This window comes from Carcharodon carcharias (assembly GCF_017639515.1).
Source record: "Carcharodon carcharias isolate sCarCar2 chromosome 27 unlocalized genomic scaffold, sCarCar2.pri SUPER_27_unloc_1, whole genome shotgun sequence".
Classification (NCBI taxonomy): Eukaryota; Metazoa; Chordata; class Chondrichthyes; order Lamniformes; family Lamnidae; genus Carcharodon; species Carcharodon carcharias.
Window position 1 is genome coordinate 2,927,864 of NW_024470624.1, and position 19,510 is coordinate 2,947,373.

A 19,510-nucleotide genomic window follows, 5' to 3' on the forward strand; every position below is an offset into this window, starting at 1 on the left:
AATGAAGATCACAAATGTTGACAGTGCTCCCAGTGTAGTCTAACCATGGTTTGAAACGAGTTGAACATAACCTCCCTGCTTTTCAATTCTATCCCTCTAGATTGGAACCCTATATCTGGGCCCCACACTTTAGGAAAGATGTGAAGTTCTTAGAGAGGGAGCAGAGGAGATTGACAACAATGGCACCAAGGATGAAGGACTTAAGTTGGCTGGAGAGACTGCAGCAGCTGAAATTTCTCTCTTTGGAATATGGAGTCATTTGGACATACAAGGAGACCATTCAGCCCATCAAGGCCATATTCTTTCATGTGTCCATCCAATTATGAATCATCTCTGCTTCCACCCCACTCATTGGCAGCCAGTTCCAGGTCTTTACCACTCGTTGTGTGAAAATATTCCCCCTCACATCCTCCCTGTATCTCCTACCACAAACCTTAAATCTGTGTCCCCCTCCTCCTTGTACCATCAGCGAATGGGAACAGCTTTTCTTTGTCCACCTTAATTCATGGTGAAGAGGACTGAAGACTGGGTCCCAAACATACCCAGCTACTTGACAAACAACATGACGTGAAATAGTTAATGTGACCAGGTGAATGAGACGACATTTTGACATTAACAGGGTATTGACACATACTCCGGAGAGAAACTGACTTTAAAACAATCAGTGTAGTATTAAACACACTGGTCATGGTCACAAAATGAGTAAAATTGAAGTAACAGAGATAAACATTGGGATTGGATTAATTAAGGGCTTGGGAGAAATAATACTGAGTGAGAACTTTCCACAAGTTGGACAGGGGTAAGGAGAGAGCTGGAGAATCTTTTACATCCATGCTTGATCTGTTGTTTGAAGCCTATGTCCTTATGTACTAGTAACCTAGAACTCATGGCGCTGCTTCAGGAGAAGAAAAGACTGAGTAGATGTTACCCCAGGCGGGGCCAGAACAGAACTGGAAAATAATGGAGTGAAATTGAGTGAGGGGTCGGAGAGAGAGTTCTCCTCTCCCTCAAGGTGTGGACTGTAAGATTCCTGGGGGACCCCCTACTTCGGGTTTTCTTGCTAATTAGTGAAAACTAAATTAAAAACTATGACTGGCTGTGCATTTTTTTTAATTTAATTGTTACACTTCTGTTTGTATTCCTGTTGTGATTACTCTCTGGGTGAGGATGGTTGACCGGTGACAGGATGGGAAATTGTGGTTTGGGTCTTCATTGACCAAATGTTTTATTGATCCGAAAGGTGTAAAAGGGGCCAAACTTCAGCAGAAATCTGGCACAGCTGAGAACAGACGACTTGCTATGTGGGAACAGGGAGATGAACAGCTCCCTGAGGACATAGAAAACAGGAGTGTCTTGAATCCTAGACAACACCTGGGTGTCAAGGCCACCATGTTTTCACTGCTTGGCATGGGAATGCTGACTCCCTGTACCGGGGACGGAGCGTGGGAAGCCAATTGTTTGAGAGTTTGATGTGGCTTGGGCAGGTACAGATGGTTCAATGACAGGTTTTGTAATTGGTCCGTTCAAATGTTAGCTCAGCAATGATTGGGTTAAATCAGTCTCCATCGACTTTGTGATGTAAAAAAGTATCAGAAGGGATTCCCCGAGCACAGAGATTTGTAGAGGTTTTACATGTTGCATTGACTGGTGCCATGGCATCTGGGGCAGACCAGGGAGCATTTACGTGGAGATGGTGCTTCTACCCAGAGTGTAATGGTAATGCTGCTGCACTTTGATACTACTGCTCAGACGTGAGCACATGTCAGGTCTTATTTATACTGAATAAAATCTAACCACTGTCACCAATAAGAGTTATCACTGTGAATCATTTCAGAGTTTGGGAAAAGGGGATAAAAGGTTAATTGACTCCCTGAACCCCATTTTCTAACATCGCTGTGTCAAAAATAAAATCTCATCTCCCCCTCTGGCTCCTTTGCCAATTACCTTAGAGGGACTGACTTTCTGTTAAAGAGCCTGAAGGAGCGCCATGAGTTCTAGGTTACTAGTACATAAGGATATAGGCTTCAAATAACAGATCAAGCATGGATGTAAAAGATTCTCCAGCTCTCTCCTTACCCCTGTCCAACTTGTGGAGAGTTCTCACTCAGTATTATTTCTCCCAAGCCCTTAATTAATCCAATCCAACTCCTCTCACCCACTTTCCCTAAAGTGCAGAAATCTAAACATGAAAAGTCCAGAAAAATCAAATATTTTTACTCATCAAAGTTTATTAATGAAACAGAACATGGTTAAAAAAAACAAAAGATTACTTGAGGATTGAAGAGAACCAGAGTAAAAGGATGTGCACACATTCTGGACCCAAATGGTTTCTCTTCAGATCCTCTGTACCCTGTTCCCGTGAATCCCCGCTTTGTACACGGGGGCACTGAACCCCGGGGGTGGTATCACCTTCAGCCCTGGTCACCTCCTCCCGTGCCCTGATTGGTTGGAGGCCCATTTCCCAGTCAGTTCTCCAGCACCTTCCTGTCTCTCTATTAGTGCGACGGCCATGGCAATTTCCCAACTGGGGTGCAGGCCCCATTATTCTCAGCAAAATTCACCCCTCAGCTCCGTCGCTTGGCTGTCACTGACATGAGCAATAGGGAGACAGAAAGGTGCCGGAGGCTCAAATGGGAAGTTGAAACTTGTGGCTCGAAACCAAAACTTCAACATTTGTCTGTCAAAAACCTGTCATTTATCCTGGGGTTTTCGTTATTAGCTTCAGTGAGTGAGGAGTCCATAAAAGTGTTCATTTTGAAAAGGAAAGATTTGAAATGCTTCACCTGATTCTTTCCATACTACGACTCCACTGGGTGTACTGTTAACATTTGTGACCTCCATGTAGAAGAAGGAAATAGGAGCAAATAGTCATTTGGTAGGACAGAACTATTCAGTAGCAACTTGAGTGGTATTCCCGACTAACAGGATACTGCTGTCAAGGCAAAAAGACATTCCGCCTATCACACAAGTGAGCGACTGGTATATGAATTTCAGTGCTAGTGTGATGCCAGGTATGTAGGTCATATGTCCCAACTGGTGGGTTGTGTCAAACAGGATGTTCCTTCAGCTGTTCACAACGGGTAAAGTACTGACTGTACCCAATCAGCCTGTGCTTGCAAAACTCAAAACATAGCGTCCAACGTGAGATGTGATTCTGTGAATGGACAGCACTTGCTAAGCAATCCTGATTGTGCTAAGAATTAAACTGACAATCAATTTAAGATTAGCAGCTGGTCTCGTAGTGTGATTCACTTACTCGTACTGGAAGCTGTGGCAGGGACCTGTCTCTTTGGGCCCCTGTTGCTAGGCAGAAGCACTGTTTTTTCGACTCTTGTGTTTGCTTAACTTCTGTTTAGGAGTCATAAAACTCATGAAAAACACGGCACCTTTTAGAGTGAAGCTAAACCTCAATTTGACCTTTATTAACACGCAGATACAGAAATACAAATCAAACTTAAACATTAAAGCTAAAGCTCATTCCTAACACCCACAAATACAAATATAATTTCCTTAAACTATCTCTATTTTCTAACACTAGCATCACATTGGCACTAAAATTCATGTCCCACATTACACATTTGTCTGATAGGCAGAATGCTTTTTTGGTTTGGCGGCAGCATCCTGTTAGTGGTGAATACCACTCGTGTTGCTACTGCATAGCAGCAGCGTGAAACAGCGAGCTTCAGCTGCTGCTCAAATGTTGCTGAGTGCCAGATGAAAAGCTTCGACATGTCTCTCTTTTCAGCAACACTTTTGAGTTTAGCTCCTGCTGAGGGCCATTTGTTAGCTCTTCCCAGGCACTTGTACAGAGAAGAGGCGACAAGACGCTGTCCTATCCACTGAGGAATGTCGACATGGACACCTGAAACAGGAGATCTCGACATTTCCAGGGACCTGTCAAAAATTCCTTCATGGGATGTGGGTGTTGCTGACAGCATTTGTTGTTCATTCCTAATACCTCCTGGATACAGTATTACAGAGGGCAGTAAAGGGTCAACCACATTGCTGTGGCTCTGTCATCACAGACAGACCAGATCACGTAAGGACAGCAGATTTCCTTCCCTAAAGGACATGAGTGAACCAGATGGGTTTTTACAACAACCAATGATACTTTCATGGTCACCATTACTGAGACCAGTTTTATATTCCAAACATAATTAATCAAATTCATATAACGGGCCACAGTGGAATTTGAACCCATGTCCCCAGATCATTAGGCTGGGCCTCCGGATCCGATGACATTACACTACACTATCATCTCATCGAACCTGAGCCTGTTTGTAGAGACGATTTATGTGTTTTTTAAATTCAGAGTTATGTAACACAACAAATTCTGTAAGAATTCTATATCTATGCTCAAAATTATCATTCATTCAATGACTCATTTCTCACAGATGTATTTATTTGAAATCTACCTGTAGTGGTAGGAGAAATACTATTTACTATCCAGGATAAAATAAACATCCTTCATCAGCTTTTGTGGATCATTTCAGTGGAAATGTGCACTCCCAGGCTCAAAGAGCATCCGCCACTGGAAGCAAAGTCATGAGACCGGCCAGTCCGGCAGAAAGAAACCCTCCAACCCTCCCACTTCACCAAGTGTCAGAATGAACATGGTTCAGTCCTGGATGTGATTAACAGCAGCATTAACAGCAGAATCCAACCTCTGTAATCACTTGTGAACTCGCTGATGTCTCAGCAGGTGGCATGACTGAGTGAATCTCTTCCCACACACATGGCAGGTGAACGGCCTCTCTCCAGTGTGAACTCGCTCATGCGCCAGCAGGTTGGATAAATCACTGAATTCCTTCCCACACTCAGAGCAGGTGTACGGCCTCTCCCCGGTGTGAAGTCGCCGGTGCTTCCGCAGGTTGGATAACTGAGTGAATCCCTTTCCACATTCAGAGCAGGTGAACGGCTTTTCCCCAGTGTGAACTCGCTGGTGTGTTCGTAGGGTGGATGAATCACTGAATCCCTTCCCACACTCAGAGCAGGCGAACGGCCTCTCCCCAGTGTGAACTCGCTGGTGTGTCAGGAGGTTGGATGAATTAGTGAATCCTTTCCCACACCCAGAGCAGGTGAATGGCCTCTCTCCAGTGTGAACTCGCTGGTGTATCTGCAGGTGGGATAACTGTGTGAATCCCTTCCCACACTCAGAGCAGGTGAATGGCCTCTCCCCGGTGTGACTGCGCCGATGAGTTTCCAGCTCAGACGGGACTTTGAATCCCTTCCCACAGTCCCCACATTTCCACGATTTCTCCATGGTGTGAGTATCCTTGTGTCTCTCCAGATTCGACGATCAGTTCATGCCTCGTCCTCACAGCGAATGCATGAGAGGTCTCTCTCCGTTGTGAATGATGTGATGTTTTTCAGTCTGTGTAACTGGTTAAAGCTCTTTCCACAGTCAGTGCACTGGAAACATTCTCACTCGGGTGTGTGTGTTTCAGTGCTTTTCCAGTGACACTTATGTTTAAAATCTTTTGAAGGAGGCAGTACAGACAAACATTTCTCCTTCTAGATTCAAAGGCCGATGATATTCAGGTCCCGATGACGTCACGTTTCATTCGAAAGTTCTGTCTGTAAATCCTCCCCTTCTAATGTCCTGTAAAAGGAGTTTACAAAAGACAAAAAGACATCACTGTGAGTACAGAATACAAATTCAGAACAGATAATCCTTGATTGGATTCAATTGTTCGTCCATCTCATCTGTCAATCCTCCCCACCCATCCACCCACCCACACTCACTCCCCTCCCTCCTTCTGTCCTCAGTGATTACTCGACGTGTTAATTATTCCCATTCTCTCCTGATGATCCTGGTAACATAAGAACATAAGAAATAGGAGCAGGAAGAAACCATTCAGCCCCTCAAGCCTATTTTGTAATTCAGTAAGATCATGCCTGACCTGCACTGTCCCCAAATCCGTTCATCCTATAATATTCAAAAACCTATCATTCTCTTGCTCAAATATACTCAGCGACTGGGCACCCACAACACTCTGGGATTTTTATTATCCTTTCATGTAATGTAGGAGTGACTGCAAGGCCAATAGTTGTTGCCCCTCCCTAGTTGCCCTTGAGAAGTTGGGGCTGAGCCACCTTGTGAGCCTCTGCAGTCCATCAGGAGTGACTTTTCTGTTGTGGTTTGGTCCAACTGAGTGTCTTGCTTGGCCATTTCTGAGGGCAGTTAAGGGTCAGCCACATCCCTGTGGGTTCAGATTCACATGTAGGTCAGACCAGGTAAGGGCGGCAGATTTCCTTCTCTGAAAGGCATTGGTGAACCAGATGGATAAGAGAATTCCAAAGATTCACAAGCCTCTGAGTGAAAAAATTTCTCATCTCAGTCTGAAATGATCAGCCCCTTATCCTGAGGCTGTGCCCCCATGTTCTAGATTCCCCAGCCAGGGGGAAACAGCCTCTCAGTGTCCACCCTTCACAACCTGGCACTGGCTGCACGTTGGCTCCATCATTTGCCAAATGACCCTCCGGGACCGACGTGAGGGGGGCACATTCTTGATGAATAAGACCCCAGGCTCCCACCCAGCCGGGGGATCACTGTGAGGAGCAGGAATCCCGGCTTTGTCTCCTGTGGCACTGAGGCCAGGTCTGGTGCCCCTCCCCCCACCCGGGCAGATACCAGGGACCCAACATTGATCCCCTTGGGGTCTAAAAAAATCAGAAGCATTTTCAAAACAAATGCTGATTTTCCTTTAAATTGATTCACTTCCTTTTCCTTCAGTTCCTGCAAGTCAACAATTTGCCCCCAGAATGAGAAAAGAAATGGAAAGGGGGAGAAAAGAAAGTTTTACTCACAGATGTTGGACACAAGAAGAAGCTTCAGTCTGTGAAGCTCAAGCTTCATTTTCACAAAATCCGCGCTCTGATTGGCTGGAGGACCGGAGTCCTTCCGGTCCTCCAACTTTTCCCATTGGTCAACTCCTCAGCATTTCGGGAAGGGGCGGGCTCTGCCCCGCACATGCGCAACTTCCCCTCTCCCGAGTTCTCCGAGCGGCTTCTTGCTCTGGTCGGAGCCGTCAGCTGGTTGCCTGGAAACCTTGGCTCGAGGAGGTGGAGAGGGAGGGGGAACAACTTCCTCCTTTGGGCAACATGTGTGAGGAAATCAATGTTTCCCCTTTTCCATTTCTTTTCTCATTCTGGGGGTAAATTGTTGACTTGCAGGAACTGAAGGGAAAGGAAGTGAATCCATGGAGGGTGCAGACTCTGGAAAGGTTGGCCCAGGTCTCTCTCTCTTAAAGACATTGTGACACACGAGTGAGAGTTTTTCCAGTGCACTGACTGTGGAAAGAGCTTTAACCAGTTACACAGCCCGAAAAAACATCGCTATCCACAGTGAGGGGAGACCGTGCATATGGACGTGCATATTCTGTGGACGAGGCTTCATTTGATTGTAGAACCTAAAGAGACACAAGGACACGCGCACCATGGAGAAACCCTGAAAATGTGAGGACTGCGGGAAGGGATTCAAAGAACCATCTGAACTCAAAACACATCGACACACTCACATGGCATACCGGGGAGAGGCCGTTCACCTGCTCCAAGTGTGGGAAGGGATTCACTCACTATCCAACTTGCTGGCGCACGAGCAGGTTCATACCGGGGAGGGGCCATTCACCTGCTCCATTTGTGGGAAGGGATTCACTCATTTATCAGCCCTGCTTTGACACCAGGCAGTTCACACTGGAGGGAGACCATTCACATGCTCTGAATGTGGTAAGGGATTTACTCGATCATCCAGTCTGCTGACACGCCAGCAAGTTCACACCAGGAAAATGCCCTTCGCCTGTTCTGAATGTGGGAAGGGACTTACAAGATCATCCAGTCTGCTGACACACCAGCGAGTTCACACCAGGGAAAGGCCATTCATCTGCTCTGTGTGTGGGTAGGGATTCGGCGATTCATCCAGCCTCGTGAGACACCAGTGAGTTCATACTGGGGTGAGGTCATTCCAATGTTTCCTTTGTGGAAAGGGATTCACTCTTTCATTGAACCTGTGGAGACACCAGCGACTACATGTGAGGGAGAAGCTGTTCACCTGCTCTGAGTGTGGGAAGGGATTCACTAATTCATCTGCCCTGCAGAATCACCAGCGAGTTCACACTGGGAAGATGCCATTCACCTGCTATGAGTGTGGGAAGGGATTCACTCGGCCATCTCACTTCCACTCACATCAGCGAGTTCACACCAGGGAGAGGCCGTTCACCTGCTCTGAGTGTGGGAAGGGATTCACTCAGTTATCAACCCTGCTGCGACACCAGGCGGTCCACACCGGAGAGAGACCATTCCCCATTCTCCTGCTCCCTGTGTGGAAAACGATTTACACGGTCAACCAATCTGCTGACCCACCAGCGAGTTCACAGTGGAGAAAGGACGTTCACTTGCTCCAAGTGTGGGAAGGGATTCGGGGTTTTCTCCAGCCTCAGAAGACATGAGCTGGTTCACACTGGGGAGAGGCCGTTCACCTGCTCTGAGTTTGGGATGGGATTCGCAGATTCATCCAGGTTGCAGAAGCACAGGCAAGTACACATGGAGGAGAGAGGCCGTTCACCTGCTGTGAGTGTGGAAAGGGATTCACTGAGTCATCCAACCGACTGAGACACCCTGGCAGTCACCCTGATCAGAGAGGCTTATGTTCAGGGTGTTAATTGAATGAATTGAGGTTAAGCACATACAGATGGAGGGCATTGATTAGATGCTTACTTGAGCACACATAAAGCAACACTCAAGCGTTGTGGAGGGGGGTGAGGAGGGAGGAGGACCTCCTCATAATCCTGCTGCAAGGCCTGGCTAAGGTGGTCATCAACAGGAACAGGCAGTGGGCGATTGAGGGGGTCGTCCAGCCTGTCTGCCCCTTTTCCGTGGCTACATTCACGGCCGGGTGTCCCTGGAGAGGGAGACACGGTGTCTGTCGGTACCATCGAGGCCTTCCGTGCCCGGTGGGCACAGTGGGGCCTGGGGTGCTTTATTGACCTCTCGAATCACATTTTAATTTGAGGCTGTAAGTTTCCTTTAAGATTATTATTTACTTTTTGCAGTATCCCTTTAAGGGGCTGCTTTTCACTTTGTTCCTGATTTGTTAATTTAGTTTAATTGGTTTAATCAAGAGTATAAAGCCACACTAATTGGAGACCTAAGACAGAGGAGCAGAAGTAGGCCATTCGGTCCATCGGGTCTGCTCCACGTTTCAATGAGATCATGGCTGATCTGATAATCCTCAACGCCACTTTCCTGCCTTTTCCCCCATAACCCTACATTCCCTTACTGATTAAATATCTGTCTATCTCAGCCTTCAATATACTTAATGACCCAGTCTCTGCAGCCCTCTGTGGTAAAGAATTCCACAGATTGACTACCCCATAAGAGAAGAAATTCCTCCTCATCTCTGTCTAAAATGGACGACCCCTTACTGTGGGATTGTGCCCTCTAGTCCTGGACTCTCCCGTAAAGGAAAACAACCTCTCAGCATCTACCCTGTCAAGCCCCCTAAGAATCTTATATGCTTCAATAAGGTCACCTCTCATTCTTCTAAACTCCAATGAGTAGAGGCCCAACCGACTCAACCTCTCCTCATAAGAAAATCCCTCCATACCCGGAATCAACCTAGTGATTCTCTGGACTGAATCCCATGCCAGTATATCTTTCCTTAGATAAGGGGACCAAAACTGTTCACAGTATTCCAGGTGTGGTCTAACAAGCATCTTGTCTAGTTTTAGCAAGACTTCCCTATTTTTATACTCCATTCCCTTTGAAATAAAGGCCAACATTCCATTTGCCTTCCCTATTACCTGTTGATCTTGTATGTAAACTTTTTGTGATTCATGCATAAGGACCCCCAAATCCCTCTGTGCTGCAGCTTTCTGTTGTCTTTCTATGTTTAAATAATATTCAACTCCTCTATTCTTCCTGCCAAAGTGTATAACCTCACATTTTCCCACATTATATTCCATCTGCCAAGTTTTTGCCCACTCACCTAACCTGTCTATATCCCTCTGTAGACTCTTTGTGTCATCCTCACCAATTGCCTTCCCACCTATTTTTGTGTATCCGCAAACTTGGCGATAGTACATTCACTTCCCTCATCCAACTCATTAATATATGTTGTAAATAATTGTGGCACCAATCCCTTTGGCGCACCATAAGTTACAAGTTGCCATCCTGAAAATGCCCCCCTTATCCCAAATCTCTGTCTTTTATTAGTTACCCAATCCTCTATCCATGCCAACGCCATGGGCTCTTATCTTATTAATTAGCCTTATGTGCGGTACCTTATCAAATACCTTTTGGAAATCCAAATATATTACATCTACTGGCCCCTTTATCTATCCTGCTTGTTAGCTCTTCAAAGATTTCAAATAAATTTGTCAGGCATGATTTCCCCTTCATGAAGCTGACTCTGCTTGATTATATAATGTATTTCTAAATGCTCTGCTATTACATCCTTTATAGTAGACTAAATATTTTCCCAATGACAGATGTTAAGCAAATAGTTACTTTTTTTTGTCTCCCTCCCATTTTGAATAAGGGTGTTACATTGGCAATTTTCTAATCCTTTGGGACTTTTCCAGAATCAGAGAATTCTTGGAAGATCACTACCACTGCATCCACTATCTCTGTAGCGACTTACTTTAATATCCTAGGATGCAACCCATCAGGTCCAGGGGACTTATCGGCCTTTAGCCCCATTAGTTCCCCTAGTACTTTTTCTCTGGTGATAGTTTTTGTATTTATTTCCTCCCCCAACACCACTCGCCGCCGGCTTTGCCCCTGGATGATTTAGTATTTTTGGAACGCTGTTAGTGTCTTCTACTGTGAAGACTGAGGCAAAGTATGTATTCAACTCCTCTGCCATTTCCTGGTTCCCCATTATTATCTCCCAAGCCTCATTCTCTAAGGGGCCTCTGTTCACTTTTCCCTCTCTCTTCCTTTTTATATACTTAAAGAAGCTCTTTCTGTCTGTCTTTATGTTACTTGCTAGTTTACCCACAAAGTTTATTTTCTTCCTTTTTTTTGGTAATCTTTTGTTGGTTTTTAAAACTTTCCCAATCTTCTGGCTTACCACTAATCTTTGCCACATTGTACGTTTTTTCTTTCAATTTGATAGTATCCTGAACTGCCTTGGTTAACCACGGTTGGTTTATCCCCTTCCTAGAATCCTTCTTCCTCACTGGGATGTATCTTTGTTGTGAGTCATGAACTATCTTCTTAAACGCCTGCCATTGTTCATCAACCATCTTTTCGGCTAAACTTCTTCCCCAGTCCACTCCAGCCAACTCTGCCCTCATTCCCTTGTAATTCCCTTCCCTTATTTAGGTTTAGCACAGCTGTTTCTGACCCAAGTTTCTCACTCTCAGATTGAATGCTAAATTCTACCATGTTATTGTCATTGTTTCCGAGGGGATCTTTTACTCTGAGATCGTTTATTAAACCTGCCTCATTACCCATTACTACATCCAAAATATCCTGATTCGTGGTTGGATTCACAACATATTGTTCTAGGAAACTGTCCTGAAGGAATTCTTGCTCATGGCTATCTCAGCCAATTTGATTTTCCCAATCTACATGAAGATTAAAGTCATCCATGGTTAATGTACTGCCGTTTTTACATACCTTCATTATCTCCTGATTTATTCTCTACCCTACAGTACAGCTATTGTTAGGGGGACTATAGACCACTCATACCAATGTCTTCTTCCCTTTGCTATTTCTTACCTCCACCCATATGGATTCTACATCTTCCAATCCAAGATCATTTCTTGCTCTTGCACTTATTCACCACCCTTTCCTTCCTGCCTGTCCTTTCGAAAAGTAACATACCCCTGAATATTTACTTCCCAGCTTTGATCTCCTTGTAACCATGTCTCCGCAACGGTTATAAGATCATACCCATTAACCTCTATTTTTACTGTTAATTCATTTATCTTGTTCCGAACACTAGGAGCATTTAAGTAAAGAGCCATTCATTTTACCGTTTTTTCCCCCCTTTGACCATATTTGCTGCTGTTTTTATGTTTGTACACTCTGTCCCTTCCTGTCACACTCTGGGAATCATTACCTAAATAGCTGCCCTGCAATGCTGCCATATCCTTTAGCTTTGTAAGCCTATGTGTCCCCTCTCCAGAACCCTCCCCACCTCTATTTGCTGGTGGGGGAGGAGTGGGCTGGATGACCTCCTTTGAACTGGTGCATCGTGCGTCAGTGGGTGTCCAGCTCGCGGCCGATGTCATCCAGCAGCTTCAAACAGTGGTGTTCAGCCCCAACGGCACACGTGGGTTAGAGAACACTCAGGTGCTCGGTGGTTCCCGTCTGAGTGTACCCCTGCTCGGACAGAATTCCACATTGGCCCCAAGCCCTTTACCCTCCTTCAGGAGCCTGGGCCCCACAGCCTGAGCTGCCTCGTGGAAATGCGCTCTGTGCCTTTTAGCTCGCCGTGGAGGAGTTTCCTGTCTGGGCTGCTGCTGCACACCCTTCACCTCCTTGTCTTCGCCCGCCAGCCAGACACGCCTCTCTTACCATTTGGGGGGGCGAAGGTCCCCAGTGGGGATGGGGGGGGGGGCTCTCTACATGGTGTCCTTTCCCTTTCCATCGGGGACCTGTGGTGGAGGGTTTTGCACTCAGCAGTCCCAGACAACCGTAGGTTAAGGGGGTTCACAGATTCCCAAGATGCCTGCGTTTTTTACAGCCTTGTGGAGCCCGTGGACCACGTCTGTGTTAGTTGTAGTAGATTATTACAACCCCTTTTCCGTTTTCTTAAGGGGCTTTTTCTTGGGAGATTATTTCACCCAATGTTTTTTTTCTCCACAACAATTTATTGTAAACAATGATAACAAACTGTCGTCGAAAAAGTCACATACATTTGCACGAGCAAATTTGTTAATTTTAGTGGTAAATGTTCCAGATCCAGATCATTTTCCAGATCTGAAGAGCAATTCTACACATGTTGTTAAAATTCTGTTTAAAAGCTCACACAAACAATCATTTCTGCTCAATGCACAATGATAAAGCAATGTGCAACCATCAGCTAATCCCACACTCCCAATGAAGTCTGTAGTCTGGTGTCAGCTGATTGTGGAATCACAAACAAGCTGATGTCATCTTAGAATGTGCTGACATCAGCAGATTACACAATCCCAATGGAATGCGATGATGTCAGCTTGATCTTAGACATAAGGGGTGTGATGGGAAATGTACAGAACTGGACCAGTTTTCTTCAATAGAGAAACTCTGCTACTCGTCTCCCAACTCACACTCAGCCCCGTTCACCTATCACCCCCTGTGCTCACTGACCGACATTGGCTCCCACTCAAGCAATGCCTCAATTTTAAAATTCTCCTCCTTGGGCCCAATTTACCTCTATAAAAATGAAAGGGATGTTGATTGAGCTAAATTCTGGCTCATTCTTTTCAAATCCCTCCATGGCCTTTTTTTCAAATCACCACGTGGTCTCTCTCACTCTTCCCATCCCTGTAATCATCTCCATCCCTACAACACTCCGAGATATCTGTGCTGCACTAACTCTGGCCTCTTCATGATCTCCGGTTTCAATTGCAGAGCCATTGGGGGCCGTGTCTTCAGCTGCCTGGGCCCCACGCTCTGGAATTCCCTCCCTAAACCTCTCTGCCCCTCGATCTTTTTTGCTCCTTCAGGACTCTCCTTCAACTTACCTCTCTGACCAAGCTACTGGTCATCTGAGCTAATATCTCTTAACGTGGCTCAGTGTCAGTAATCGCTCCTCTGAAGCTCCCTGGATGTTTAAAGGTGCTACATAAATGCAGGTTGTTTTTGTTCAGGTGTTTGAATTATTTTCAGGGGACACCACTATTGTAAAGCAAACATTTTTTGCTGCGTCCAGAGAGAGCTACAGGAAGGCTGTTAATTTTAATTGGCCATGCCAATTTTTGTTCGATGCTTCAATATACAGAGGAGTGGGGACATTGTTATATCGGTCACTCAGAGCTGAACAGAAACCCGTCTCTTTAAATACACATACAAGGAATAGGCTGAAATGAAATCTGTCCCTTATAACCTGCACAAAAGCAGGAGGCTCAGATTCACAGGCAGAAGGAGTCCATTCAGCCCATCGTGCCCCTGCCACCTCTTTGAAAAGACTTTCTGATTCATCCAACTGCTCTGTTTTTTCCCCTTGGCCCTGCAAATTGCCAATTACCTTAGAGGGACTCACTCTCTGTTAAAGAGCCTGCCAACCCCTCTCACCCACTTTCCCTAAAGTGTAGAAATCTAACCATGAAAAAGCCAGAAAAATCAAATATTTTTACTGATACAAGTTTATTAATGAAACAGAACATGGTTAAAAAACAGAAAATTACTTGAGGACTGAAGACAATCAGACTAAAAGGATGTGCACAATGTTCTGGACCCAAATGGTTTCTCTTTAATTCATCTGTTCCCTGTTCGCTGCCCTCTTTGTGGAACACCTCCGCTCAGTCCACAAGCATGACCCTGACCTTCCAGTTGCTGCCATTATAATTCACCACCTTGCTCTCATGCTCACATTTCTGTCCTCGGCCTGCTGCAATGTTCCCGAGAAGCCCAACACAAGCTGGACGAACAGCACCTCATCCTCCGATGCGGCACTTTACAGCCATCTGGACTCAACATTGAGTTCAACAACTTCAGACCATCAACTCTGTCCTCCATTTTGACTCTTTTTTTGCCAAGTGCCAGTCTGCATCTTGTTTTCATGTTTGTGCTTTCAGACAGAGCTGTCCTTTATTCTGCCATTAACACTTACTCTGGACCAATGCTTTGTTTCTTTACTGCAAACATTACCTCTCCCTTTGCCTTTTGTCCCATGACATTTTTGTTATTTAATCTCGTCTGCCCTCTAACCAATCCCTGACTTTCCGTTTTATTCTACCAGACCCTCCCTCCTTTCTCAACAGCATCAAACCCATCACATTTCTCCCTCTCTAAAATTCTGAGGGAGAGTCATATTGGACTGGAAAAATTAACTCTGTTTCTCTCTCTTCACAGATGCTGCCAGACCTGCTGAGTTTTCCTAAACTTCTTGAATTTATTTTAGATCCAGTAGTGGTAGGAAAAACACTATGTACTGTCCAGGATAAAATAAATGTCCTTCATCAGCTTTTGTGGATCATTTCAGTGGAAATGTGCACTCCCAGGCTCAAAGAGCACTGGAAGCAAAGTCGTGAGACCAGCCAGTCCACCGAAAGAAACCCACCGACCCTCCCACTTCGCCAAGTGTCAGAATGAACATGGTTCAGTCCTGGATGTGATTAACAGCAGCAATAACAACAGAATCCAGCCCCGATAATCACTTGTGAACTCGCTGGTGTCTTAGCAAGTGGGTTGAATGAGTGAATCCCTTCCCACACTCAGAGCAGGTGAATGGCCTCTCCCTGGTGTGAACTCGCTGGTGTGTCCGCAGGTTAGGTAACTGAGTGAATCCTTTCCCACACTTAGAGCACGTGAACGGCCTCTCTCCCGTGTGAACCCGCTTGTGTTTCTGCAGGTCGGATGACTGAGTGAATCCTTTTCCACAATCAGAGCAGGTGAACGGTCTCTCCCCAGTATGGATTCGTTCATGTCGCAGCATGTTGGATGAATCACTGAATCCCTTCCCACACTGAAAGCAGGTGAACAGCCTTTCCCCATTGTGAACTCCCTTGTGTTTTTGCAGGTCTGATGAATCACTGAAACCCTTCCCACAGTCAGAGCAGGTGAACCGCCTCTCCCCAGTGTGAACTCCCTTGTGCTTATGCAGATCTGATGAATCATCGAAACCCTTACCACACTCAGAGCAGGTGAACGGCTTCTCCCTGGTGTGAACTTGCTGGTGTGTCCGCAGGTTGGATAACTGAGTGAATCCCTTCCCACACTCAGAGCAGGTGAATGGCCTCTCCCCAGTGTGAACTCGCATGTGTTTCTGCAGGTCGGATGAATGACTGAATCCCTTCCTACAATCCAAGCAGGTGAACGGTCTCTCCCCAGTGTGAACTCGCTGGTGTCGCAGTAGGTTTGATGAATCAACAAATCCCTTCCCACATTGCAAGCAGGTGAATGGCCTCTCCCCAGTGTGAACTCCCTTGTGTTTATGCAGGTCTGATGAATCACTGAATCCCTTCCCACACTCAGAGCAGGTGAACAGCCTTTCCCTGGTGTGAATTCGCTGGTGTGTCTGCAGGTTGGATAACTGACTGAATCCCTTCCCACACTCAGAGCAGGTGAACGGCCTCTCCCCAGTGTGAACACGCATGTGTCTCTGCAGGTCGGATGAATGATTGAATCCCTTCCCACACTCAGAGCAGGTTAATGGCCTCTCTTCTGTGTGAACTCGCATGTGTTTCTGAAGGTCGGATGAGTTACTGAATCCCTTCCCACATTCAGAACAGGTAAATGGCCTCTCCCTGGTGTGAACTCGCTTGTGTTTCTGCAGGTCTGATGAATTACGGAATCTCTTCCCACACTCAGAGGTGAACGGCCTCTCCCTGATGTGAATTCGCTCATGTGTTTGCAGATTGGATAACTGACTGAATCCCTTCCCACACTCGGAGCAGGTGAATGGCCTCTCTCCAGTGTGTACTCGCTGGTGTCGCAGAAGGTTGAATGAGTTACTGAATCCCTTCAAACACTCATAGCAGGAGAACGGCCTCTCCCCGGTGTGAACTCGCTTGTGTTTCTGCAGGTCGGATGAATTACTGAATCCCTTCCCACATTCAAAGCAGATGAACGGCCTCTCCCCAGTGTGAATTCGCTGGTGTTTCAGCAGGTTGGATGAGTGGGCAAATCCTTTTGCACACACAGAGCAGATGAATGGCATCTTCTCCCCAGTGTGAAATTGCTGGTGTGACTGCAGGCTGGATAACTGTCTGAATCTGTTCCCACACTCAGGGCAGGCAAATGGCCACTTCCCAGTGTGAATTTGCTGGTGCCTTCGTAGGGTGGATGAATGAGTGAATCCCTTCCCACACACAGAACAGATGAATGGCCTTTCCCCAGTGTGACTGCGTCGATGAGCTTCCAGCTGAGATGGGTATTTGAATTCCTTCCCACAGTCCCCACATCTCCACAGTTTCTCCATGGTGCGGGTGTCCTTGTGTCTCTCCAGGACTGACAATCAGCTGAAGCCTTGCCTACACACACAACGTGTATAATGTCTCTCCTCACTGTGAATGGTGTGATGTTTCTTTCAGGCTGTGTAACTGGTTAAAGCTCTTTCCACAGTCAGTGCACTGGAACACTCTCACTCAGGTGTGTGTGTCTCGGTGCTTTTCCAGTCACAGTGATATTTAAAACCTTTCGAAGAAAACAGAACAGACAACCATTTCTCCTTCTAGATTCAAAGGCCAATAATATTCAGGTCCCGGTGAATTGAGTGATTCTGTCAGATCATGACGTGGAGTTTGGTTTGAGATTTCTGTCTGCAAATCCTCTACTTATAATATCCTGTAAAAGGAGTTTAAAAAAATCATTATTGTCAGTCCAGAATACAAATTCAGAACAGACAATTCTAGTTTCTACAGCACATTCTTTCCTCTCTTGTTCCCCAAAAGCTGTAAATCTCCATCCCACACACAGTCCCTGTATTCTCACTCTGCTACACTCCATTCTAAATCTAATGTACCCAGTATACACCCAATCATACTGTACTTAAAATGTACAGTACTCCATTACATAATCAGAGACATATGGGGTGTGAGGGAGAACTGTATTTCAACAGTGAGTTGTGATGACCTGGAACTCACTGCCTATGAGGGTGATGAAAGCAGAGATGATCAATGATTTCAACATGAAATTGGAAGGGCACTTGAAGCAAATAAGCTTGCACAGGAATGGGGATATAGAGGGGGAATGGGACTGACTGGATTGCTCCACAGAGAGTCGGCATAGGTTCAAGTTGCCAAATGGGCTCCTTCTGTGATTTTAATGAATATATGACAAGAAATTAATAACATAGTTGCAGTACTATATTACAAAACTAGAAATAGTCATTTGATAGTACAGAACTTGAATATTGCTGAAAAAAGACATGTTTAAGCTTTTCATTTTGCATTCATCAGGACACTTTGCAAAAAGACAAATATAAGGGGAGAACAACAATTTATACTGTCTGTGAAGAGATTGCTGATTGATTGGCAAGTGGACTCTGACAGGTACAGATATTCTTGCGAAGTGTCCTGATGAGTGCAGGATGAAAAGCTTTGACATGTCTCTTTTTTCAGCAAAACTAGAAACAAGAATAAAAGAACTTAACTACAGAACCATAAATAACATGCTAAAATGTCCCCTATCACAAATTTGGAAACCTCGAAGTTCTCTATTACTGTATTGTCCAAGGGCAGCACTCTTATGAAATAAAAGAAGGGACACTTCAACCTTGGGACCAGGGGAGGGGGTTGGTGGAATGCTGGTGACCATGAGAGAGGGTTGAGGGTGGGTATTTGTGTTTCAATATGAAAGGTGATGGGGAGGAGGGGTCTTGAGACAATAATAGTGGGAGGGTGGGATTTAAAATCAACTAAAACTTACAACTTATCTTGTTCAGTCACAATATCATCATCTCTCTGCTGGCCGACTCACTCACTTGCCATCCCACTCGAATCACTCAAACTCACCCTGGAGACTCCTGGGATCAGTTTCCCACAGGCTGGCCTAGAAATACGGGACAAAAGGTAAAATAAGGAGCAATCCCTGAAAATATAGGACAGTAAATCACCCTGAAATTGTGCCCTTCAATGTCAACTATCTCCTGGGGAAACCACCCCTTTAATTGTGAACATTAGGAAAGAGACCATCCTTTTAGCCAGACAAAAAAATGTGTCAATCCGAGGGGGCAAAGGATGTCAATTTCTTTAAAAGAGAGAGACCTGGGCCAACCTTTCCAGAGTCTGCACCCTCCCTGGATTCACCTCCTTTCCCTTAAGTTCCTACAAGTCAACAATTTGCCCCCAGAATGAGAAAAGAAATGGAAAGGGGGAAACATTGATTTCCTCATAGATGTTGCCCAGAGGAGAAAGTTTTAGTCTGAAGCTCATTGTCCAACTTCCGCATTGTGATGTCCACAATGGAACCCTGCCTGAATCAGCCAATAGGAATCATTCTGCTCCGCGGTGACGTCCTCGGGTACCAGACTGCAAGCCAGGCTCGCGGACACGGGAAACGCTGGAGGTCAATGAGCGCGCGGCCTTCGTGTGACCACCAAGCAGGAGCCTCACATGCGCAGCTGTACGGCAGACTCGACACATGCGCAGTCCTAGGCCGCCCGCCCGCGCAGCAGATAGAGCGGTTTCCCCAGCGCGGGCGATTCTGGGACCTGCGGCCGTCATTACTCATCAGGAGCCCAGTCTCCAAACACCTGGGATTGGGATGGAAAGTGGGGGTTGGGGGGGCACAGTGATCCCACCCTGACACAAAGTACATGTGTGTAATCACTGGATTTGATTGTGACGCCCCCTTAGCAAAACAGTTTGTTAACTTCAGGTGTAAAGATTCAGACACCTGGGTGACAGATCAGGGA

At 45.9% G+C, this 19,510-nt stretch overlaps 1 protein-coding gene across 1 annotated transcript; it reads right to left on the reverse strand.

Moving 5' to 3' along the window:
* Positions 1–3,401: 3,401 nt before the first annotated feature.
* On the reverse strand, positions 3,402–19,223 carry LOC121273744 (zinc finger protein 721-like). Its single transcript, XM_041180901.1, has 3 exons — positions 18,523–19,223; positions 15,312–17,439; positions 3,402–5,186 (listed from the first exon to the last, which is right to left on the reverse strand). Exons 2-3 carry the CDS (start codon positions 17,072–17,074, stop codon positions 4,673–4,675), a joined length of 2,277 nt encoding a protein of 758 aa, XP_041036835.1. The 5' UTR covers positions 17,075–17,439; positions 18,523–19,223; the 3' UTR covers positions 3,402–4,672.
* Between the last annotated feature and the right edge of the window lie 287 nt (positions 19,224–19,510).